The sequence below is a fragment of the Rhamphochromis longiceps genome, linkage group LG19 (assembly GCF_057381845.1).
Source record: "Rhamphochromis longiceps isolate RC_006_pf linkage group LG19, R_longiceps_female_GT1.1, whole genome shotgun sequence".
NCBI lineage: Eukaryota > Metazoa > Chordata > Actinopteri > Cichliformes > Cichlidae > Rhamphochromis > Rhamphochromis longiceps.
Window position 1 is genome coordinate 16,471,234 of NC_140575.1, and position 25,990 is coordinate 16,497,223.

General features: G+C 41.7%; 1 protein-coding gene across 8 annotated transcripts in view; it reads left to right on the forward strand.

Moving 5' to 3' along the window:
* Positions 1-25,990, forward strand: part of ralgapa1 (Ral GTPase activating protein catalytic subunit alpha 1) — a 76,776-nt gene that overhangs the window by 31,586 nt on the left and 19,200 nt on the right. For all 8 annotated transcript variants that reach the window (XM_085390563.1, XM_085390564.1, XM_085390557.1 and 5 more), the window contains 14 exons: positions 2,193-2,303; positions 2,530-2,598; positions 2,684-2,821; positions 3,540-3,723; positions 5,737-5,855; positions 5,975-6,094; positions 6,330-6,972; positions 7,052-7,167; positions 8,655-8,779; positions 13,306-13,377; positions 13,512-13,635; positions 14,479-14,634; positions 19,772-19,930; positions 20,979-21,106. In XM_085390563.1, the coding sequence (XP_085246689.1) occupies positions 2,193-2,303; positions 2,530-2,598; positions 2,684-2,821; positions 3,540-3,723; positions 5,737-5,855; positions 5,975-6,094; positions 6,330-6,972; positions 7,052-7,167; positions 8,655-8,779; positions 13,306-13,377; positions 13,512-13,635; positions 14,479-14,634; positions 19,772-19,930; positions 20,979-21,106 (2,264 nt within the window). The remainder of the gene's footprint in view (positions 1-2,192; positions 2,304-2,529; positions 2,599-2,683; positions 2,822-3,539; positions 3,724-5,736; positions 5,856-5,974; positions 6,095-6,329; positions 6,973-7,051; positions 7,168-8,654; positions 8,780-13,305; positions 13,378-13,511; positions 13,636-14,478; positions 14,635-19,771; positions 19,931-20,978; positions 21,107-25,990) is intronic.

Consider the following 25,990-nt stretch of genomic DNA (forward strand, 5'->3'; position numbering starts at 1 on the left):
CAATGGAAACTAGAAATTAAGTACCTTCGCTTTCAAAGTAAAAATGTGTCTTACCACTGCAACTGACACGTTTCAAGAGAAGCAACACTTTTTTTTTGCCAACTGTGGATGCAGGGATCTCTATTCCTGCATGACTGTTTCTTTATCAGTTGATTTTAAGGTAGCCATGTTAACCTGTGCAAGATTTTTTTTCAGTCTGATTAAAATTCACTGTAGATCTTCACTAAATAAGGTAATCGTTTTGACATTGACAGAATTATCTAACTTTTAAGAATTGGCGGAAGTTGATTTCTGATGTAAACAAACATCGCTTTCTGGGTTTTTTCTTTAGTGTCACCTTGCTGTGTGCCACAGATTTCAATTTCTCCCTTCTTACTTACTTTTGTGACTTCACGAGAAGGTTAACACATGCACCTCTAATGAGCCTTAAGACTCCTTTTACTCGACATCTAAAAATAGTTCTGGGTATTCTAATTTATTAGAATCAGGGGAATTTATTTGGGGCGATCGTGGCTCAAGAGTTGGGAGTTCGTCTTGTAATCGGAAGGTTGCCGGTTCGAGCCCCGGCTCCGACAGTCTCGGTAGTTGTGTCCTTGGGCAAGACACTTCACCCGTTGCCTACTGGTGGTGGTCAGAGGGCCCGGTGGCGCCAGTGTCTGGCAGCCTTGCCTCTGTCAGTGCGCCCCAGGGCAGCTGTGGCTACAATGTAGCTTGCCATCACCAGTGTGTGAATGGGTGGATGACTGAATATAGTGTAAAGCGTTTTGGGTTCCTTAAGGGACTAAGTAAAGCACTATACAAATAAAAGGTTATAATGCATTTTTGTCCAATGCCAGAAACATGCATACCACAGCTTTAAATTCAGAGTTATAGATAAGGTAAGCAGACCAAAGTATAGAGTTAATACTGGAGGATTAGATGGAGGGTGTGTTTAACATGTTGTCCTTTGAGCAGCCAAAGTACGATGGAAAACGCTGTTGGAGATGAGTGTTGGTGAAATTTCCGTAGTGGGCTTAGTGTGTTTCAGACTGGGAGGCCTGTGGATCACAATAATACGGCCCAACATTTACTGTCATCTAAAGCCAAACACACACACTCACACACACATACCTTTTCCACCTTGGAATCCCTTGCTCGTGTATCGGCAGCCAACGACCCATCACTCACTCACACACACACACACACACACACACACACACACACACTCACACACTCACACTCACACTCGCATTCACTCACTCCTGGGAGCAAACCCTGGACTGTCAATATGTTTGGTCCTTCTTCAGATAGGAGACTAATCCAGAGGGAATGCTGCAAGCTGTGTCTCTCGCACACACACACTATTGCATGTATACACACATCTTGTCCACTTTTGAATCTCTTGCCTTCATACCAGCAGCCAGTAGCTCCAGCCATTGGCTTTGTGACACACACACACACACACACACACACACACAAAGCTTGAGGGATTGTCATATTTCCATGCTCTTCCTGCTGTTCTCTTTGCCTTTCATCTGTAAGCATTTTTTGCCTTGTCGTCCGTGATCCTCATTACAGCCCGACTAATCTGTAAATTCTCTTTCTTTGTACTTATTATGCTGTAAACACCTTGTTAACCTTAAAGAAGTATAGCAAATACTATCTGTGGGATTTCAGCACGGATAACTGATGTGTTAGTTGTGACAGATAAGATATGATACCTGCCAGTATTAATTTGAACAGTGCCAATATGTGAAGGAGAATGTGTGTTTTTAGACTGGCAGGCAACTCAAAGAGAAGCTTTAGAGATAATAAAAATAGATGATTTATTATATGATATTTAGACTAATAATTTACTGACTTCATATCATTTTTTTATATTTTATATTTTTGTTGACTAATTTAAGCCAAAGTTTTAATAGCTTAGAAAAAATGCGCAAGCTACTTGTTTAATCCTTCTAACGGTCCTGTGGAACCATTCATCCTCTTTCCTGGACATGTTCACTTCCTAGAGAGAAGGTTCAAAATAATTTGGCCTGAAATAGGATTTGGTATTAACAAGCAACCTCATTATGGCTTTGTGAAATACAAGACGTGCCAGTGACAGATGTTTGATAACTGATACAGATGGATTTTGCTAAAAATGAATGTGTGTATGAATTTAACCCAGACCGGTGAATTAACATCAATGTTTTTTCTCCTCTGTCCCTCAGTACCCCAATAAGAGTGTAGCGCTGGTGGCGTCAGACATCCTGCACCTTCTGATCAGTTACGTTGATCATCTGCAGAAATTCCCACCCGACACTCCAAAGAAGATCGTAGAGGTGAGACATAAAATACAGAGAACATTTGAGCAACATTAATATTTTAATATTTCTGAATATTGGTTAAGACCGCTATTGCTTTGCTATAACATCGTAATGACTGAAGTCATGCTGTGTAAAGCCAAGGCCTCACAGTGCTGGTAGACATTAACAAATTTTTTATAGAGGTTTTAAAAACTGTGGCTGAGGGATTTATGCTCATTTTAATCTTACTCTCTTCTTTCAGATTTTGATTGCCACCATCACATACTTGCTGCCTACTACTGAGTCTTCACCTCATGAACTGGATAAAAGGGTAAGCTGCTCACATTCACTTAACAACACTTTTTTAAAAACTCGCTGGATTGTTAGTTTTTAAAAATTGTACTTGTGTGTTGCAGCTGGTAGTTTCCCTCCTGTTGTGTCTGTTGGATTGGGTGATGGCACTGCCTCCAAAGACTCTTCTTCAGCCTGTGCAAACACGAAGCCCCCCAGAGAGGGACCAGCCTACCAAAACGCTCCTCAGCTGTATTTATAAGGTATATGCTTGTGTTTATATTCACTGTCATATGCAGTAGCGGTTTTAGATACGGGCGACACGGGCGGTATCGTGGTGGGGGGGCGGCATCACGGGCCTCTGCAAAAAAAAATAAAAATAAAAATAAAATGCTCGTACTCATGCTGCTCCAACGTCAGCCAGCGCATATTGGGAATGGTACAGGCACCGATCGGTTTTCTATCGCCCATTTGCTGGGAGTAAGGACACCCTTCGTTTGCGAGGTGCGCCTGCTGCTTGCGGCGCAGAGAGGAGAGGGCGGGGGATTTTCTGACCGGCTGGAGCAGCATCTAATAACCAACTCGCAAAGTAAACAAAATAAAAACAAACCAACAAACACGAAAACACTAGACATCATGATACAGACTTATAATTTGCTCGGTGCACCTTCTCGCTGCTGAAGTCGAAGTAAACTTTATTGTCATCTCCGCTACATACAGTCCAGTACATAGAGAGACGAAACGACGAGGCTCCAGTTACAGCAGTGCAAGTAAACAAACAATATATATAAGAAGAGTAAGAAAATAAATATACACTTTAGGACTGGGGGTAAAGGGATCAATAACAATTTAAAATTTACAAATAGGCTAGGACCGCCACTGCATATATGTCAGTATTAGGCCAGTTTGGCTCAACTGGAGCTGTAAACGATACACAAATGAATCCACTCATCTGCTTTTTTCTTTTAAAAATGTGTCCAGGTATTACATGGCTGTGTGTATGGGGCACAGTCTTTCAGCAATCCCAAGTATTTCCCGCTGCAACTGTCGGACCTGTTGAGTCCAGACTACGACCCGTTCTTGCCTTTAGAGAACCTCCGAGAACCAGAACCGCTACACAGTCCGGACTCTGAGCGATCCAGCAAACTGCAGCCAGTCACCGAAGGTAATGCATCAAGCAGTGGAAATGCACTGCTCCGCGGTTAACACCTATTACGTTTCTGTTTTTTCCTCTTGTCGCTTTAATAATCCATGCAATGTGGTGCGTTGGTCCAGATGCATATAGAAAATCTTTACACTATGACACCAAGGTCTCTGCAAAACTTTTGGTTTAGTCTTTACATGTGTACACACCTGTCTGCATCTGTGTCGGAGTATATATCATCTCCTGCTGTGGTTCACTAGGACTCTGTCTAGTTTAATGACTGGAGTAGCCCGAAAGGCCATGCTTCTCTTCTCCTGTCTTCTCTCGTCTAACCACTAATCTTCACTTACACAATTCCGTTTTTTATTCTTTTAATATCCTAAGACTATTTTCTGCTAATGTTCCTCTCACTTCTATTACATTCTGCTGGCTTCATTTATCATTTATTTTTGCTTCCCTTTGCCTTGTCTGCCTCTTTTAGAGCACCCTACGAGGTTCAGGGAGTCATTGAAAATCTGGTCAATACATATCTGTACTCTGTGCACAGCCTGTCAATAAGGAGTTGCCGTAAAGCGTGCGCGCGTGTGTGTTTCACAGTGTGTGTGTAATGATGTTGATTAACCAGGATCGGCTGGCAGCACAATGTGTGATGGCATTGGCTTCTTCTCAGCATGGTGCAAACTATGTACGAGCTGAAAGTGTGCTTGTACTTTCTCCTAGTTTCTACAGTGATTCCTTAAGTTAACTTGTAAACTAAAGAACAAGTCAGAGTACCCTTCACACTTTTTCTGTCACTGTGAAACTCCAGGTTTAACACTTTTGTTGTTTATTTTATCGGTGGATGCTACTCGCCTCTCTGCAGTAACACTCCAGTCCAATCAGCCCTACAGAAGGCTGCAATGCAGAAGAATTACTTTGCTAAACCTCTGCTAAAAGATAATGAGAGAAAATTAGTTTATTTTTATTCAATCAGCGCACATTAATCAGAGAGTAAACAGTAGATATAAAGCCTGCTGTGTGTGTAATGAATAGAGACTGAAGAGGGTCAGCCAAAGGCAACACTCTCTGCAAAGTGATTAAAGTTTATTTATATAGTGCTTTTCACAGACAAGCCCCAAAAATGCTTAAAACACAATTGATATGAAAATAGAATTAAAATAAACATAAATAACAAAACAATTTCAGCAGAAGGCCTGAAAAAATGTTTTGTTTTAAAGACTCTACAGAGTCAGCTTAACAGAGCTGGAGTGGCAAACTGATCCAGAGCCCTGCTGCCACAGCCTGAAAGCCTCTGTGCCCCTCTAGTCTTCAGTCTTGTATGAGGAACAGAAACAAGCATGAACTCTTCTAAACATCAATAAAATCTATCTTTTGACAACCAAAAGCTAAATATATATTTTTATATTTATATCAGCACCGATCCATAATTAACCCTTATAACAGAAATATATCTTTAAGCTTTTTGTACATCATCTGGGATGGACTTTGTTCTTGCTTTAATATTTTATTTTATTTTCTTATTTTAAAATGAGCTAAATTTTTGTATATATATTTTATATTATATTCTCTAAAGAACATTGGATCAGTGTTCTCACAGTAAACAGCCTTACTTGTTTCTCATTTTAAGTAATAAAACTATTCAATGTATTGTTGTTTTAATGGTTCATCTCTAAATGTATTAAAGTGTAACAGCAATGAATTATATTTGTATTAATGGTATATGCATTGACTTACATTTAATAGAATTTCTAATTACTAATACTCAGTGTGTTGTTTCTGCGATGATACCAAGCAGTTTCTTTATGATTTCCAAAAACCATAAATATAATTCGGCATTGCTATTGCTTAACCCCCCCACCCCACCTGCTGCAGCTTCCCTTTAAATTTTCTCCAGAGCAATAACACCTTTGTCTTACAGTTTACTTTCTAAATCCTGACAGTCCAATCCCTTATTTTTATTTTTCATTATAGGTGATGAAATGACGATCTGCTACCTCCTTACTATATCTTTTATCATCTGTATTCTCTCTGCAGTTCGTAGCCGTATTCAGCATGGCCTCGTCTCCATTGCAGCCAGAACAGTTATTACCCACCTGGTAAACCATCTGGGACATTATCCCATGTCCGGAGGCCCCGCTACTCTGTCCAGTCAGGTACTGTTACTTTGAGTTTGGTGGGTTAACTAAGTTATGTTAAAGGGAGGTGACTCTGCGAAATGTTGAAAGCTGTTGTTATTTTGCTGCTGTAGTAAATATAACGTCATGTTTTGCAGGTGTGTGAAAACCAGGACAACCCGTTCTGTGAGAGTGCAGATCTTGGGCCAGAACTTTTCCATTCACCAAACCTGCAGTTCCTGGTTCTGAATGGATCCACGCTGCTGTCTGTGCTTCAGGTAAATCTTCATAAATGTTCCACTTGCTTCTAAGTGTATTTGTCAGGGTTAAACGTACATGAATTTATTACTTGAATAATTACTTTTACACCTGGAATACAAATGATGACTACTGCATTTATTATATTATTAACACATTAGTGGGGAAACAATCTTTAAATAATATAAAATATTTATTTTGTGATTTCTTTACTATTTTATTTTATTTTTTGCTTCTTCTGCCGCTATTTCCCAGATCCGATCAGAGTCCGGTGTGCCAGGAGGCGGAATGACGGCTGGTTTGTCCTCTGCTCCCGCTTGTGTTCGCGTCATCATCCGAGATGTAGCTGGAAAACACTCGTGGGACTCCGCCGTCCTCTATGGGCCTCCGCCATGTTCTCCTAACAGTCCAGCGCACACACTTTTAACACACACGCAGTCACCTCACACTACAAATCTTCATTTACGCACCCCACCAGGAGGTCTGCTGAAAAAGATGGGAGCGAAAAGAGAAGATGGCGAAGAGGACGGGCAAGAGGAGAGGGGGGCAGAGGAGGGAGTGAGAACGGATGGTGACAGGCAGGAGTATCAGGGAGAGGGAGAGGAGGAAGCAGAGGAGAGGAAAGCAAGTGAGGGGGAGAAAGAAGATCAGAGAGATGGTGGAGGTGGATTTGAAAGGGAAGAAGAAGAGGAGGAGGAGGAGAAAGATGAACATCGAATGGATAGTGAGGCAGATCCAGCAAAGTCGAGTTTAGAGCAGCATCTGGCTCCGCCATTGGCTAAACGCGTGTGTCGGGAGGCGGTGCCAGCGTGGGACTCACTGAGAGAAGGAGATGATGCACTGGATGAAATGCTGCAGTATCTGGGATACTCGAGTCCTGAGTGTCTGCAGAGAGCTGGTATTTTCTTTAATCTGAACTCTACAGCTGTTCAGCACATTCCTAAGTAGCAACTCTGATTCCTGATTGGTTCCCACAGGTATGCCGCTCAACATCCCAGCACCTCCTCCAGTGTGTGTTTCAGAGAAGCAGGAGAACGATGTGATCAATGCCATCCTGAAACAAAGTGCTGCTGAGAGAGACTTCGTCCTTCATGTGCGTGCTGCCTATGTTCACATCAATAGCAATCATTAAACTCCCGAGCCTTTAGTTATTGGACCTTCACACATGCAGTACAGCATGTGTTTCCCTATGTGGGGATTTATTACAGTTCTATCGTCAGACTTGTTTTAAGAGTTATTGTTTGTTTTGTTTTTTTCAGCCATTGCTAATATATGTCATGATTTTTCTGTTAAAATAAGTCAACGTGTCTATTGTAGAAAAAGCTTTGTTGTCCCTACTGCACAGAATCAAAGGAACATGCCTCCTAAACACAGAGAAGCTAACTCATAATACCAAAACTGTTGTTTATTTTATCAGTGAATCCAGCATTTCTGAAGGAAAAAAGTTCATCTACACTCACTGGTAAATTTGCTAGTTACACCTTGCTAATGCCACAGAGGGCTCCCCAATTTTGCATTTAGAGCAACCCTAATTCTTCATGGCATAGATTCAACAAGGTGCTGGAATCATTCTTCAAAGATTTTTTTTCCATGTTAACATGATGGCATCACCCAGGTGTGTCAGCTGCACATCCTGTGATGTGAGTCTCCTGTTCCATTGCATCCCAATGCTTCTCTTTTGGTTTGAGAGCTGGTGACTGTGAAGGCTATTTGAGTACACTGACTCTTTGTCATGTTCCAAAAAAAAAAAAACTTATTTGAGGTGATATGAGGTTTCTGACATGATATGTTATCCTTCTGGAGATGGGTACACTGTAGTCATATAGAGATGGGCATGTCAGCCTGTCAGTAATACTCAGATCGGCTGTGGCATTTAAATGATGTTCAGTTGGTATTTATGGGCCCAAAGAAATCTTATGCCACACACCATTACACCAGCAGCCTGACCAGTGATAAAAAAAACAGAATAGCCTTCACGTTTACACCAAATCCTGGATCTACCATTGTTATGTCACAGCAGAAATTGAGACTCATCAAACCAGAAAATGTTTCTCTAATCTTTTGTTATACAGCTTTGTGGTATTGTGGTATCATTTTCCTGTTCTTAGCTGACAGGAGTGTCTCTCAGTGTGGTCTTCTAGTTATGGGTGTCTGAGAAAATCCCAGCAGATCAGCACTTTCTGAAATATCCAGACCATCTGACACCAACAACCACTTAAATCACCTTTGCTCTGAATTATGATGCTCAGTTTGAGCTTCAGCAGGTCATATGACCATGTTTATGCCTGAATGCACCGAGTTGCTGCCATGGGATTGTTGATTAGGTATTTGTATTAACAAGCAGCTGAACAGGTGTACCTAACAAAGTGGCCAGTGAGTGTATTAAAATTGATTTTACATCATTCTGATTTGAAAATAATCTGAGAAAAACACTTGGTTTAGTGTAGCGTGATTAAAAGCACCACCATTATGTTTGTTGTCATAAGCCTCAGTGGTGGCTGGCGCTCATTGTTGTATTTTCCATGTTTTATTTAATTTTTTGGTTTTTGTGCATTAAAATGAAGCAATCGAATGTTTCAGAGAGGTGAGGAGCTGAACATGAGAGCCGTGCATCAGACTGAACCAGAGACTCAGACGCCACAGTCGGCCTTCTATTACTGCAGACTACTGATCAACATACTGGGGCTCAACTCCTGGGAGAAGAGGTAAGATCGAGCACTGCACGCTGTGACAATCCGAAATTAAACTGGAATTTTGGGTTAATGATATTTATGTTCGCTTTTTATCAACAGTATTTGTGCCACTTCTAAACTTTATGTTAATGATCACTTTAAAAGGGATTATTAAGGCTGTGTAATGTACCTCTGTTTTTAAGATGAGTTGTGGTCCACAGGGTAATATCTAAATGTTCAGTTAAAATTCAAATACAAAAGAAAACCTGGATAATCCTCATTTCTAAAATATAAAATGGCCCAAATTTAAAACGGACCTAATGTTTTAAACATTATGACCCAAAATAAGCAGCATAAACTTGTTTGGAAAGTATTTACAGAGGTTAGAGTCAGGAGATAATTTCCCAATGACTTCTTTAGGACCAGAAGTATTTTTGCAGCCACGGCTATCGCCCCCTGGAGACGATTAAAAAGAATGCAGGCTTCAGGAACTTCTCATTAGCTTATTTTCAGCCTGCCTTGTTAAAGACTTTTAAAACTGTCATTTTAACATCAGAGTTAATGTGGATTAAATGGCCAGTAGGGAAACTGCAGTTTTTAGCTTTGTGTTTTAATCCTGGTTGAAACACAACAGTCACAGCACACAGTAGTCGCATTAAAATTCTACTACAGTAAAAATATTTGTCAGTGTATGGTGGTGACTTTGAAAAGAGGTGATTTCTTTTATCGTTTCTACAACGCAGCGGACTTTACCAACTGTTGCTAGATGTGTAAGTGCAACATAGTTATTATATGGTACCGTCACAAAGGCTTTACTAAAAAATATAACACACAATCACACTATATTGATATAAACAACCTTGTTGCATCCCGTATCTCATGAAAATATATCTATAGCCCTTAGATAATGTTACTCCAAATGAGTTTTAGTTTTTAACATGGATATTTTTTTTACTCTCTAGTTTAATTTTATGAATATATTATTCTTTCCATTAAGACACGATGGTTTATTCTGTCATTTAAAAGCCATAAAACATCATTTTTGTACAAGCTATACTAACTAACAGGCTGTTTTCGATCTGGAGTGTCTCTTTGAGCAAAGCATATTCTTGCTTAATGCAAATGAAACAAAAAAAGATTCAAATTCAACAGCGTGCCCTTTTTTTTTTCTTTTTTCATTACACTTCACATTTTGCCATTCATAATGCACAGCATTTCATCTTCTCAGTGACTCTGGGCTAAAATACACAATGTCGGGGTATCACTTTAAAAGTGCCCAGCCATCTAATGGACCCTCATCGCTCTTTATACTTTATCCAGGGAATTACACTTTCTGCATTCAGCCTGCACAATAGACTTCTTAACACACTGTGCTTGTGTGTGAGTGTGTGTGTATAAAGAGTGTGTGATAATGAGTATAGTGCTCTATTGATCAAATTCAACCCATTTGGAGTTAGAATAAAAGAAGAGGAGAGAATGATCGAGCGTGAAGTGGCAAATCAGAAAACAGGATGAAATGAGGCACATGTAAATGTAGACAGTAAATTTTAAAAAAAATGACATGGTGCCAGAAAAGGTGAGTGGATTTGGAAGGTAAAAATGAGAAATTTGGATGTTGGAGAAAAGGGAGAATAGACGGACAAGGATGAAAGAAAAGAAGAGATTGTCTAATCATGTGTTATTGTCTCTCCAGGTATTCATATGGGGCATTACAGATACTAAGATACTGACAGTCACCTACGTGCGTGCATGTGTGTGTTCCCTTTTATGCTTTTCCCTATAATCCAGGGTGTAAATGGAGTCTTTGAGAGCAGAGAATGAGGCCATTACCAAGTATCAGTTTAATAAAGACCAAATTGCTGTCCCCCTCTCGTTCTCTCTCTCTCTTTATCTCCTGCTCTTTCTATCCCGTTTTTCCCCTTTCTCTAAGAGTGAAAAGAGTGACGTGTCATTATCAGTCCACTCCAAGCTTCACCGCTCGAGTCTAGGTTTTATATCAGCGGTGCAGAGGTTGGGGGCTGGTCGCTGGGACACTTTGAACGGCCTCAGGACAAGTTAGTCTGCATGAAAGGCTTTTGTTTTCATTAATAATAATGTCCCTTTTCTTTTATGTTTGGACCCTGAAAGTGGCGTCGACATAAACTGCAGGCCCTGTGATGTGTGGCTGCATTTGCTCATTTATATTAAAACCCAGTAATCTGTATTTGTAAGGCCAGAGTTGAGGCAGCAGCTTCAGAAACCCAGCACCTCCCCTGCCTCTTACACACATTTTGTTTTATATTGAGAACAAAACATAGTAAAAATTGGACTGCAAATACCCCCTGAAGCCATTTTAGACAGACCTACAGGAAAACCAACATGCTATCCTTGAAAAAATAGTTGCTTCACAAGTCCATCTTCACCTAACTGATAATAACCTTTATGAACAGTTCCAGTCTGGCTTTCGTCCTCTACATAGCACTGAAACTGCTCTTATAAAAATAACAAACGACCTTCTTATAGCAGCTGATTCTGGTCTCCTCTCCATCCTTATCCTTCTTGATCTGAGTGCAGCTTTTGACACCATCTCTCATCCCATTCTCCTTAGCAGATTAGCTTCTATTGGTCTCTCTCACACTCCACTAGCCTGGTTTAAATCATACCTATCTGACCGCACTCAGTTCATTCAATTAAAATCCTTCACTTCTCAGCTTTCTCCTTTATCCACTGGGGTGCCCCAGGGATCTGTCCTCGGGCCCCTTCTTTTCATCATCTACCTTCTTCCACTCGGACATATTTTTCGTAAATATAATATTCAGTTCCACTGCTACGCCGATGACACCCAGCTCTATCTCTCTACCAAACCTGACTCTACTCTTCCTCCACCCTCCCTCATCCTCTGTATAGCTGAACTTAATTCTTGGTTCTCCTCCAACTTTCTTAAACTCAACAGCAATAAATCGGAACTTCTTCTGGTTGGCACTAAACGACTGCTATCCAGAATTAACAATTTCTCTCTCACCATCAATAACTCACTGGTCCCTATCTCTCCCTCTGTGAAAAGCTTGGGTGTCATTCTCGATAGCACATTATCCTTTAACTCACATATCAATAATATTACACGTGCAGCATATTTCCAACTCCGTAACATTAATCGCCTCCGCCCCTTCCTCACACCTCACGCCACTGCCATTCTCATCCATAATCTTGTTATCTCTAGAATTGACTACTGCAACTCATTATTATTTGGCCTCACACAAAAATCTATCAACAAGCTCCAACGTGTCCAGAACTCTGCTGCCCGTATTATTACTAGGACTTCTTCTACCCACCACATCTCCCCAATCCTGAAGCAACTTCACTGGCTCCCGGTCAAATTTCGCATCCATTTTAAAATAATTCTGTATACATTCAAGGCTATTCATTCTCTCTCTCCACCGTACCTCTCTGACTTATTACAGATGAAGCTCCCATCCCGCTGCCTCAGATCTTCATCTTCTCTTTCTCTCTCTGTTCCCTCTGCTCGTCTGATCACAATGGGAGGGAGGGCCTTTAGCTGCTCTGCCCCTCGACTTTGGAATTCCCTACCCCCGGACCTCAGAAATATTAGTTCATTCTCTCTTTTTAAGTCCACCCTCAAAACTCATCTGTTTAAAATTGCCTATTCTTAAATTTCTGTATGTTTTAACTTTTATCTTCTATTTTTACCATTGTGTATATTTCCAGTTTTTATCTGTTGTACAGTGTCCTTGGGTGCTTTGAAAGGCGCTATTTAAATAAAATGTATTATTATTATTATTATTATGTGATTGTGTTTAGTAGTAGCAATTACTGGACAACCACAGCTGTCAACAACAGCTGGTAACCCCCAGCCCACGTTAAAATGATTTAGAGGACCCAAACAGATTAGCCACAAGGGACTGAATGTTAAAATCCTTCTTTAAAATCTGGGTTGTGGTAATTTATGGGTGATCTGTCAGTGTGCGTCTTCCTCAGTCTCCACTCCTCCTCTCTATAGTCTTGTATTAAAATGAGGGTTTTTTTCCTCAAGCGCTGAGTTTGTGGATCTAGAAGAAGCATGTTATAGGGTGTCAATAGAAGAACTGTGGTACTGCATGGGGAAGTCAAAAGTGACAGATGTGAGGCTAGTGCAGGACATTTACTGCATAGTTAAAGGCTAAAAGGTCCATTCAGAGGCAAGAAGTGATCAGGGACTATGTTTAAAGATACCTATAATTCCTAAATAGATCATGCAGTGCAACAGGTAATATTGTTAAACTCCTTGAATTAAAGCTAAAAGTCTCCATTTCAGTCTCACCTTGATTGTTTGATTATTATTATTTTTAAATCCCCTTCAATAGTATGATAGTATGGTCCAAAATGAGGGGGAAAAACAACATTGTCATGCTTTAAACCCTTGTGGACTTTAAACAGCACTTCTTATTTTGCCATTGTGTGAGGGTGACAAAAACCTGCAACCAGCTAATTAGTAGAGACAGGAGTGACAGCCGGGCAGTGATCAGGCAGTTCAATCTTAATGATGATTAATGGTTCCTGACTTGTGCACTTCTGTCTTACAGGAGTAGTTTTCACTTGCTGAGGAAGAATGAGAAATTACTGAGAGAGCTGAAGAACCTGGATTCACGGCAGTGGTGAGGAGCCTGGAAAAAATCCATCTTTTCTGTTCATTCAGCTTTTTGTCGGATCATACTTTGAACCGGTTTGGTGTTGCAGCTTTAATAGGTTCTCATCTGTTTTGTTTTGTTTTTTCTTCATTCTCTTCCAGCCGTGAAACCCATAAAATTGCAGTATTTTACGTGGCTGAAGGCCAAGAGGACAAACACTCCATACTGACTAACACAGCTGGCAGCCAGGCATATGAGGACTTTGTTTCTGGACTGGGGTGGGAGGTGAGAACACATTTATACATATATTACTTATCATTATTATGGATTTAGCATTATCAGGACCATTTCAAAGTAATGAAAACCTAAACAGTCACCTGTATGTTTTATTCTTTTTAGCAGTGTGTGATGAAGCAAAACACATAATTAATGCAATAACAGTAATATTTCAGCCTATGAAACCAAATACTGTGAATTCTGCTTAAGTCATCTTTAGTGAATACATGTACTCTAAGGTTTAATATGATCAGCTTTGGCACACAGCTGTGGCCCACCTTGTTCAAACCTTCTGTTTGTGAATGGCAGCCAATCAGGAGGATGCCAGGAGGAAAATTCACATTTTAATTAGGCAAAATAAGTTAAAACAGTTTGCAGATACTCATATGCTATGCCTCAGAGCTTGGATTGTTTTTCACTGGTGATTGTTGATAAAAATTGTGGGGGCTTAGAAGGGCGTGAACCACTGGCTTAAAGGGGAAGGAGCTAAAGTGGCTCGTTTCAGACAGAGGTGGAACATTAAGCCGAAGTAAAAGATAAATAGTTATATTTTGAACTAGAATCCATGCAGTGCTATTCCAGCAGAGTTCAAGAATTAAAATCTGGAGAAAGGAAGTTTGAAATTTGGGAAATTAGCTGGTTATTTAGGATCATTTACTGCTACTGACAAAAACTTGTTTTCTTTATAATATGTTAGCACTTTGATTAGATGTTTAGGGACAAGAATATAGCGTGAACACAATCCACAGCATTTATAGCCTTACATAATATGAAATAAGCTAACTGAACGCAGAGGTTATATTTTGCTAAATGGACCTCGCTTGATATTGTTTGTGTGCTTGGGCCATTTAGGTGGACCTGCCCACTCACTGTGGTTTCATGGGAGGCCTTCAGAGAAATCGCAGCACAGGCCAGACCACTCCTTACTACGCCACTTCCACTACTGAGGTCATCTACCACGTCTCCACTCGCATGCCCCACGACCAGGACCTTAACCTCACCAAGAAGGTAACACACTCGACACAGTTTATCTAGACATGCAGATGGATGTATACAGGCTCTCTGTGAAGGGTGCTAGTTCCTCTTCGGTGTTTTTTGTTTTTTTGTTTCTTATAGAGTGTTAATAGTGCTCCCCACTGTAGCAGTAGTAAATTTATAACCAGTCGCAATTAAGTATGAAATATGTGTCATTAGCAGCACTTTATTTGCTGTTTTGGGCAACACAAAAAACCACTGTGACATTTCAAAAATTGTCAAAATTGCTTGATAGATGGATGGAAACATCTCCCAGACTACATCTGACTGTGTTTTATGTGCTGTGGAAAAGAGTAATTAGTAATAATGAGCATGCTTATTGTTCTAATTTCACTTCTTTTATGTAGTGAGGGGACAAGAACTCCTTAGTCCTTCTTTTCGTCCACCCACACCTCTTTGATGAGCATAGGTACACACTCACACCACTCTGATGTCAGTGCTTCTACCCCACACCAATGCATTCAATAATTCCTCGGAGCAATCACGCCTGTATTTGTGCAGTGTGGCGCGTGGGGTTGTATCAGCCTCTAGGCAGCCAGGTTTATTGTGCGTGTGTGCGGTTGTGTGTGTGTGTGTCTGTGTACACACCTGTCATCCCCCAGGCACTGGGCGCTCTGCACATGGCCATAATGTCCCCATAATCAGATCATACTTCCTGCTTCTCGGCCTATCACGTCGCTTCAGGCTCCTGATTGGATTATCACCGCCTGGTCCGACACCATCAGTCTCCCTGATCAGCTGATGGCCCCATCAAACACGCATAGTCACATACGGACACGCACACACGCCACTGTGAACCCGTTTAACGTGACACAAACACACATCCACGGCAGGTTTCATTCACATCCATCTGCCCAAATAACCGCACAGCCATACATTTGTGTTAATGCTGGACAAAGCGAGTGTACACAGGCTTACAGACACAGTTTGACAAACGTGTCCACAAACAGGTTAAACTGAGATTTATCATTGCCACCCACTGAAAATACAAACAGTGTTGTCCATCGCAGGACATTTTTCCAGGTCTACGTCGTGGTCTGTCTCATCTGTGCAAAACACGATTAAATGATTAAAGCTGCATTACACCAGGTGATCGTGGCATCAGAGATGACATCACTCTGAGCTTCGTCACTGAAACATTTTTAAAATAAAAGTACAGCTCAGAGAGGCATATCAGACACCAAGACTCCAGACTGCCTTAAACTGTGCCACCTAATTGTTCTGACACCCAAAAAATACGACTTGAGGCTCATAACTCTTTCTTAAAGTGCAGTAATGGAAAGAGCATCAGTTCCCAGTATTACTGATGACTGTGAGTATCCTGCAGACACAGGAGGGGGTTTAGATTTATTCAAGGCAAAACTTCACAGATATATCAACTTTATGCTTTTCCCATCAAGTTCTGTCAGGTTAATTAAGCCTATAACTCACTGTATTCAGGTAAATTCAAGTCAGTGCTGCATGTTGGCGAAATCACGTCCAAATGTGTTAAATAATGCTTACATTTAAAAAAAAAAAAAATTTAGTTGACCCCAAGCTTGTATACGAGCTAGGATCAAGCGATGAACTCCAGGGTCAATGCAAAAGTGCAAAAACCTGCAATTCCTCCAGTGGCCACTTGATGCTGGCTAAACAAGTGAGTCAGTTCACAAAGACTAAAATAACCCAGTTAATAACTAATATCCCCATCGAAACAACTGTACTGTTGTAACTACGGAGCCCCGCAGGGGACATGGGAGAAAAAAAAATTAAGACGGACTTTTGCGAGATCTCGCAAAACTATCTCGGGATCTCGCAAAACTATCTCGGGATCTCGCAAAACTATCTCGGGATCTCGCAAAACTATCTCGGGATCTCGCAAAACTATCTCGGGATCTCGCAAAACTATCTCGGGATCTCGCAAAACTATCTCGGGATCTCGCAAAACTATCTCGGGATCTCGCAAAACTATCTCGGGATCTCGCAAAACTATCTCGGGATCTCGCAAAACTATCTCGGGATCTCGCAAAACTATCTCGGGATCTCGCAAAACTATCTCGGGATCTCGCAAAACTATCTCGGGATCTCGCAAAACTATCTCGGGATCTCGCAAAACTATCTCGGGATCTCGCAAAACTATCTCGGGATCTCGCAAAACTATCTCGGGATCTCGCAAAACTATCTCGGGATCTCGCAAAACTATCTCGGGATCTCGCAAAACTATCTCGGGATCTCGCAAAACTATCTCGGGATCTCGCAAAACTATCTCGGGATCTCGCAAAACTATCTCGGGATCTCGCAAAACTATCTCGGGATCTCGCAAAACTATCTCGGGATCTCGCAAAACTATCTCGGGATCTCGCAAAACTATCTCGGGATCTCGCAAAACTATCTCGGGATCTCGCAAAACTATCTCGGGATCTCGCAAAACTATCTCGGGATCTCGCAAAACTATCTCGGGATCTCGCAAAACTATCTCGGGATCTCGCAAAACTATCTCGGGATCTCGCAAAACTATCTCGGGATCTCGCAAAACTATCTCGGGATCTCGCAAAACTATCTCGGGATCTCGCAAAACTATCTCGGGATCTCGCAAAACTATCTCGGGATCTCGCAAAACTATCTCGGGATCTCGCAAAACTATCTCGGGATCTCGCAAAACTATCTCGGGATCTCGCAAAACTATCTCGGGATCTCGCAAAACTATCTCGGGATCTCGCAAAACTATCTCGGGATCTCGCAAAACTATCTCGGGATCTCGCAAAACTATCTCGGGATCTCGCAAAACTATCTCGGGATCTCGCAAAACTATCTCGGGATCTCGCAAAACTATCTCGGGATCTCGCAAAACTATCTCGGGATCTCGCAAAACTATCTCGGGATCTCGCAAAACTATCTCGGGATCTCGCAAAACTATCTCGGGATCTCGCAAAACTATCTCGGGATCTCGCAAAACTATCTCGGGATCTCGCAAAACTATCTCGGGATCTCGCAAAACTATCTCGGGATCTCGCAAAACTATCTCGGGATCTCGCAAAACTATCTCGGGATCTCGCAAAACTATCTCGGGATCTCGCAAAACTATCTCGGGATCTCGCAAAACTATCTCGGGATCTCGCAAAACTATCTCGGGATCTCGCAAAACTATCTCGGGATCTCGCAAAACTATCTCGGGATCTCGCAAAACTATCTCGGGATCTCGCAAAACTATCTCGGGATCTCGCAAAACTATCTCGGGATCTCGCAAAACTATCTCGGGATCTCGCAAAACTATCTCGGGATCTCGCAAAACTATCTCGGGATCTCGCAAAACTATCTCGGGATCTCGCAAAACTATCTCGGGATCTCGCAAAACTATCTCGGGATCTCGCAAAACTATCTCGGGATCTCGCAAAACTATCTCGGGATCTCGCAAAACTATCTCGGGATCTCGCAAAACTATCTCGGGATCTCGCAAAACTATCTCGGGATCTCGCAAAACTATCTCGGGATCTCGCAAAACTATCTCGGGATCTCGCAAAACTATCTCGGGATCTCGCAAAACTATCTCGGGATCTCGCAAAACTATCTCGGGATCTCGCAAAACTATCTCGGGATCTCGCAAAACTATCTCGGGATCTCGCAAAACTATCTCGGGATCTCGCAAAACTATCTCGGGATCTCGCAAAACTATCTCGGGATCTCGCAAAACTATCTCGGGATCTCGCAAAACTATCTCGGGATCTCGCAAAACTATCTCGGGATCTCGCAAAACTATCTCGGGATCTCGCAAAACTATCTCGGGATCTCGCAAAACTATCTCGGGATCTCGCAAAACTATCTCGGGATCTCGCAAAACTATCTCGGGATCTCGCAAAACTATCTCGGGATCTCGCAAAACTATCTCGGGATCTCGCAAAACTATCTCGGGATCTCGCAAAACTATCTCGGGATCTCGCAAAACTATCTCGGGATCTCGCAAAACTATCTCGGGATCTCGCAAAACTATCTCGGGATCTCGCAAAACTATCTCGGGATCTCGCAAAACTATCTCGGGATCTCGCAAAACTATCTCGGGATCTCGCAAAACTATCTCGGGATCTCGCAAAACTATCTCGGGATCTCGCAAAACTATCTCGGGATCTCGCAAAACTATCTCGGGATCTCGCAAAAGTTTTAGCCGCATTCTTCCCGTTAGCTCGAAGCTAACGGGAGGTCGAGACCCACTACAGCCGGGAGGAACATCGCTTTCCCGGCAAATCGTGCCTCGACCTCCCGGTCGGCTTCGAGCCGGCGTCCGAAGAATGCGGCTAAAAGTTTTGCGAGATCTCGCAAAAGTCCGTCTTAATTTTTTTTTTCTCCCATGTCCCCTGCGGGGCTCCGTAGTAACTCATCTCTCTGATGGGCAGCAGTAAGCTGACAGTTGACTGTAAGGCCTCACCTTCACTAGTTCCAGTCTTTGAACTGGACTAGCTGATAAGTTATAGGCACTAATGTATGTAACGGGTAGTGTAACATAAATCCCACCATGTGTAAAATACAGTATGTGATGTCTACAAACCAAATTACATCATTAAACTTTGCATCCCGGTGCACTATTTAATTAGTCATAAAAGTAACTGCAGTTAAACATTTAAAAGGATCTGTCTTCAGCGTGTTTGTCTCATGGCCGAGGACAAGACTGGCAGCTATCAGAAGGTGTGTACAGAGACCTCTGTACACACCTTCTGGAGGACAACCCCCACCTGCCACCTCCCAGAGGTGGCAGGTGGGGGTGTGTGTTTTGGCAGACATCAAGGTTAATGACTGAGCTGTCACCAGCCCCGACTGTAGTCGGCGTGGGTGTGAATCTCACACACAGTCAGAGGATCACACACAATCCCATCTGTCTTCGAGCCCCTACTCCATCTTTCCGGGGCTTCACTTTGTCTTGTTGTCCACTCTCCATCTTCACACACGCACTCCATCACGGCCAGGGCCACCTAAACCACATATACACACAGACTTCAAAGCCTTGGGGTTATGATGGATACAGCCTATCCAGCTCCGTTTGCAGATCCCTCTCGGTCAATGTTGGTGTTTGAGTAATAATGTATATTTTTCTTCCATTTTGATTCTATTAATTTCTTTTCTTTCTTTTTTGCCTCTCCAGCTCAGACATCTTGGCAACGACGAAGTCCACATCGTCTGGTCAGAACATTCCAGGGACTACCGCCGCGGGATCATCCCCACTGAGTTCGGAGATGTGCTAATCATCATCTACCCCATGAAGAACCACATGTATTCCATCCACATACTCAAAAAACCAGAGGTAAACACGCAGGACTAGGCAGTTGTTCCTTACACACAGACCTTTAAAGCTCATTATTAAAACCTGGCATGGTAATTTAACTGCCCCCTGAGCTTATCACTGATGGCTATCTGTGTCACCTTTTGTGGGAATTGTTGGCCAATCAATGTAATCTTTCCCATTATCAGTGGCAGCAGTGCCAAATTAAAGGAAAAATCGAAACACTTTTCTAAATGCAGCCTTTTTTAGCTGTATTTGTGGCAAAGCAACAATGAAATGTTAAATAAGTGAAATGTTCACTTATTAAAAGTCTTACTTAGTTAGCCATTTTTGTATTTTTTTTTATACTTAGACTTGTGTGGATTTGGGGAAAATTTGGTTGGAGAAAAAAAATGAGAACAATATTTGGTCCATGATTTTATGTTTCCTACCAGACCCCACAGATATGCATCCAGATTGACTAACAATCCTAGAGAGAGTCTTGCCCCAAGTCTTTCTGATCTGGTTAATGTATCAGTCTAAAGCACACAGACATTAATACCACAGCACTGATGGCATAACTCTATTTCAAACAAGCCCTAACACAATAAAATGCTGCTTTTTTTTTCTCTGTGACATAGATACCACAGCACTAATAACATAATCGTATTCTCTTTCATTCATTCTGCAGGGAAAAATATTGAATTATCATGAATCCAAAAACAAGTTAGATAAGATATTCCCTTTGTTGTTGTCCTGAAAGCACATGTATTCGGCCACAGAGCGCATGGCTTGGAGACCTGGTCCACAAATAAACTCAATAAAAGTCCGGCATTAGTTTCTTTGGTGGATTCCACAAGCAAAGCATTGAATTATATGGGAAAGTCAAAGCCTGAATCAAATATTGTATCATTACAAAAATCTGTGGCGTCAATCATTACTTGTCAGGGTCGGTTCAGTAGAACTGAGTAACTCCCACTGTTTCATAAAAATCTAGACTTTTCAGGGTTTTCTTTAAAAAAAAAAAAAATCTAATTTGAACTATATAAAGGAATAAACGTGGATTTAATGCCAGTTTTGTTCTCTGTAGGTTCCTTTCTTTGGTCCGCTGTTTGATGGAGCCATTGTGGACATGAAGATTTTGCCCACCATGGTGAGAGCGACAGCTATCAACGCGAGCCGGGCCCTTAAATCCCTCATCCCTCTCTACCAGAACTTGTATCCTTTAAAACCCTCATATGAAAATTTAGGATAAAAAGGCAAAGGTAGGATGCTGAAAATGAGTTTTCTCTCTGGTTTTTCTCTTTTCTTGTGTTATATTAGCATATTATTTATATTGTTATGTATTATGTTTGCGTTTTAAGAGATATTTAACCTCACAAGACTCTTTTGCCACAAACTTCAGGAAAAAAAACTTCATTCAAAACTCAAAGGTCTGCAGCACGTGGATTTATGCTATTACCAGCTCTCTGTTTAGGTCTGAAGACTTCAGCTATTCCTGCACTTTGCAAAGTTTTAAGTATCAAGGTGAACGAGAGTCACACCAAATACATATCTAATTTCTTTCTTTCTTTTTTTCCAAATGATTGCTCAGAAGAATTCAGGGGAGTATTTTATTATTATTGGCCTGAAAGAGTTTGCAAAACACTTTAAATATCACTGTGTCTAACCTTCACTGAAACAGGTAGGCTTGCTGACAGCTGACAGCATATCGTCCTTTGCAGCCTCGTGCAGAAAAGGCCTTCAATCTCTTTTTCTTTTGTACTGTGGTTGTAGCTTTTTTAGTGTTACATTAAACTCTTAAGTCCACTAAATGCAGTCTAAAACTATTTTTAGCAGTTTTGCATCACCTTGATATTTATTTATTTATTTATTTAATTTTTTATGACTTGCCCTGTCATCCACAATTCCACATGCTCTCAAATGATGAGATGTTTTAAAAACTTACATTGAAGTTGTGAGAATGTCGTTTTGCTGTGTGAGCTTTTGAAATCGTTGCACGTGTGAGTGTGAGAGAGAATGTTGGGTTGGAGGATTAAGAATAGCAGATCAATGTCCAGTGCTGTGCAGCTTTCAGAATATGAGAGCTCGTTTGATAGAGCTGCATTTAGTTGCCTCTGAAGTGCTATATATCAAGTGTGCGTGTTTACCCGTGCGTGGCCAGGCAGAGAAGATTGGGATGCACATTCGGAGGGTGTGTATATGTGTGTGTCTGTGAATCCGTGTGTGCAAGGAGAGAAAGGCAGACAGACAGGTGTGCATGCAGTCTGTCTGCCTGATCCGAAGCGATGGTTTGGAAGAAGCCGTGGTCGATAATTATCGATGACTCTCCTCTCTAATGCTGTTCCTAAATGAGAGGCTTTGCTCTCTGGTCTCAGAGACACACAGCCAGATAAGTATCCACATTCATACACACTCTTGATTACACTTACATGGACACAAGAGGTACAGAAATCCAAGTGAATCAATATAAAAACATGCAGATTAATTAACATTTTTCAACCAATATTTTTTTAAAGAAAGACTGTGAAACTAAAAAACAAACAAACACAAAAACCAAAACAGTAATTGTCCCCCATGTCTGTGTGCACATCTTTGTGTTCTCTCTTTTCTTTGTGTTCAAAACTGCCTGATGACCAATTAAAGGAAAAACATAATCACTTCCTGCTGTGACAAAACAAATTTCCCACGTGTGGGACTAATAAAGGTTATCTTATCTTATCTTATCTATTCCCTACAGTGAGAGGATCCGGTGGCTCCGTTTTGTCGTGAGGGACTTTGTGCAGACATGCTTTGGTTCCACTTGTCCCTTTGAAAGAGAATCGTCAATACAAAGTTTTTCTGAGTGATCACCTTCATGCTGAAAAACAGGTGCTTTTAACTTCTAGGCTGAACGATTGTAATTCCTTATTATTATTATTATTTTTTTTTTATTTCTACCAGAATGCTGCAGTGAGATGACTAACATGAAGTGTTTAATTCAGTATTAAATTTGAAATCCTTCTCTTCACATGCAAAGCCCGAATGTCCCCATTATATCTCAAAGACCCCAAAGATACCTTAGTATCGGTGTAGAGCCACTTTGCTCTCAGACTGCAGCCTAACTTGTGTTTCCTATGTTTCCCAAGAGTAGAGCCTTTTGGTATCAGGCAGCTTCAGTTATCAGACTTTGTCCAAGTCATCCAGTTCACCTGGAAGGTGCACACATGTGGGGGATTTGGCACTGAGGTGTTAGACATTATTCTGAGGGAGAAAATCCTTTGAAAGATTGGTGTTCATCCATGCAGTACAGTTCCAGAGCCTCTGTGATTCAGGGTCAAAACTGCTTGGAGCTGTTCTGGTGGCATGTGGCATCACTTCCCCCCCACCTTTACTTTGTCACCTGCCCTGTACATAGTGCAGGTGATGAAAGATGGTGGACCATGTGGATAGACGAGGGAAAGGACAGGGCGAGGAAGCCATTTCGCTCTGCTAGTGATACACAGGCTGTTAGGCTCAGTGTGGGGCTGTAGCTCGTGAGCAAACACCCCCCCTCCCGACAGCTTTGTGTAGGTGTATGTGCGTTTTTGTGCGCCCACTGCTTCTTCCCCACCTTCATGTCTGTTTGTGTTTTTTGTGTTACTCCAGCAATCTTGAGCGAGTGTGCAGACATGTAGACACCTCTGCTAGCGTCCACATGTCCTGCGTTTCCGTGCGAGACTGTGTGTGCACGTCCGTTTACCCACTGCGCACGTTTGTTTGTGAGCATGTGCACTTGGTGACACACTTGTGTCACGCATGCTTGTTTTGGGGTGTTTGTGTGTGTCTGAAAGTGTCCTGGCGCATATCGATTGGTGGTAGCAGCAGGCCGATGTCTCTGACAGCCTGAATTACAGTAATCAGTCATTATTGACTCCCCATCTCTGTGCTACACACACCACTCTGCTCCTCTTATCTGTCTCTCCACCTCTCCCTCCCTTTGTGTCCCCCACTTCTGTCACTCCTTTCCTCCCTCCCTCCCTCCCTCAAACTCTGGGACCATCTATCTTTACACTCACATCCCTGTACGTCTTCTTGTGGCCTTTTCCACCTCCTCCTGCTTCTATCTCGTATCTGTGGCCCTCATCATCTTTTCCTCTATCTTCCTCCCTAATTCTGTCCCTGCATTGTCTCTCTTGTCACTCTAATTCCTTTATCTTCGCAAATCCTTTTTTTCTATCTCTGTCGTACTGTCTGTTTTTCATCTTTTTCACATTTATTACTTTTCGTTCTTCATTCAGTTTTTCTCCCCCAGATCTTTTTCTTGTCTGTTCATTCTCATTGTCCTAAAGTGAGGGAAAGTCGCTTCATGATGTAATAGCAACCCTTTAAGACAAACTTTTCTCAATAATATTTCCCTGTTGGCATTTTTCTTCCAGCTAGGTCCCCTCAAGTATGAAGGACTGCAATAATAAAAAAATAAATAAAGTAAAAAATGTGTAAATAAATTGTTACCAAATATTAGTAGCCCATGCTTTGTATTCCTGTCATTCAGTGTTATAGAAATCATTTGAGACTCCTAATGTCAAAAAAATTAAAAGAAACTAAAATGCTTGTGATATGTTACATCGAAGATTATGCATTTGTTGGCAAATTTTTGCCCCATATATGAGGGACCAGAACCTATGAAATGGACTTAATATTCTGGTCATTATGACCAGAAATGAGTGTCTGAGCTCAAAAACTCATCAGGAAAGTGTTTAGAGATCAGGGCCCGAGGCCTTTTTGTCCTCATATTCTTCTACAGGAGCAGGAGTTTCTTTGCAACCACAGGTATCTCCCCCTGGTGGCTGTTGAAAGGATTACAGGTTTATTAAAGGTTTAAGACCAGTTTCATTGGCTTCCCTTTTCTGACCTTTTGTACTGAATGTGGTTGGGCATCAAACAGTTTGTCCAGCTTAGCAGAAAGGCTAATGTCAGTTAGCACTAGTAAGTACTGCTAGCGGTCATCGTATGGTAATCTCATTCTTGATCTGCATGTTTTTGTTTTAGCAAAGATTTTACGTCAGAAGACCTTCCTAACCCAACCCTCCCATTGGTGTGAGCTTGGGGCCAACGCTCACATGTGTACACTGGTTTTCTGACTGTAGAGTAGTTGAGATTTGAAGAGAGATGAATGATTCATATCTTCCTGACATACCTGTGAATTCGGCAACACGGAATACATGAGGCTTAGATGTCCTTGTGTATGAATCTCCTTCAGTTCTGCATAAAGCTTCAGCTGAGTGCTGCATTGTAACATTGACTGATAGGACCTCGCTGAGGGGCTGACACAGAAGCAAAATGAGAGAAGGTTGGCAAGACAAAGTATGTCAGTGTTAACTGGCATTTTTCTCGTCTTTCTTTCCCGTTCTCTCTCTCTCCCGCTCTCTCTCTGTCTGCCTTCTTCCCTCTCTCCCCCTCTCTCTGTCTCTTGGCCCTCAGGGCAGTCCATCTGCCTTTTCTCTCTCTCTGATCTTTCATTCACCGTGACCAGAGCCATCCAAAACCACACAGCACACTCACACACAGGGTGCCAGGCTGCTGGGGCAGCTGTGTGTAAGCACAGCTCTATCTCACATATCAGCTCACTGCAGCAGCAGAAGCAGTCCAAAACTCCCCAACACATGCATGCACACACTCTTCATATAGGCCTTACTACACTCGCACGTGTCACGATGAACAATAACACAAAGCTGGTATTAGAAACTTCCCTTCTCTTCCCGCTGATGACTCGTGTTAGCACACACGCAGCCAGTCTTTAGTCACGTAAAGAATAGCCCATCAGATTGGAATCAGTCCTCCTGAACTTATAGATTAGACCAGATAAAAGTGTGGAGCAGACTGCTGGGTATCATCGCTCTTTAAGCGACACCAGCGTGTCGGGATCCAGATGTGATTTGCGTAGCCCTACTGTAGATCATCTCTATCACAATTCCCTTGGATTTATTACTGGGGAAAGTTGCGAAGCTGTTCGTAATTAACTTTAATGTTTTTTACCATTACTTTTAAGACTTGAAAACATGGGTTACAGTGCATGTTTGCAAGAATGCTTTGCTTTTGATATTACCCTTGTGAATGAAGAAAGCATGCACCATTAGAGGT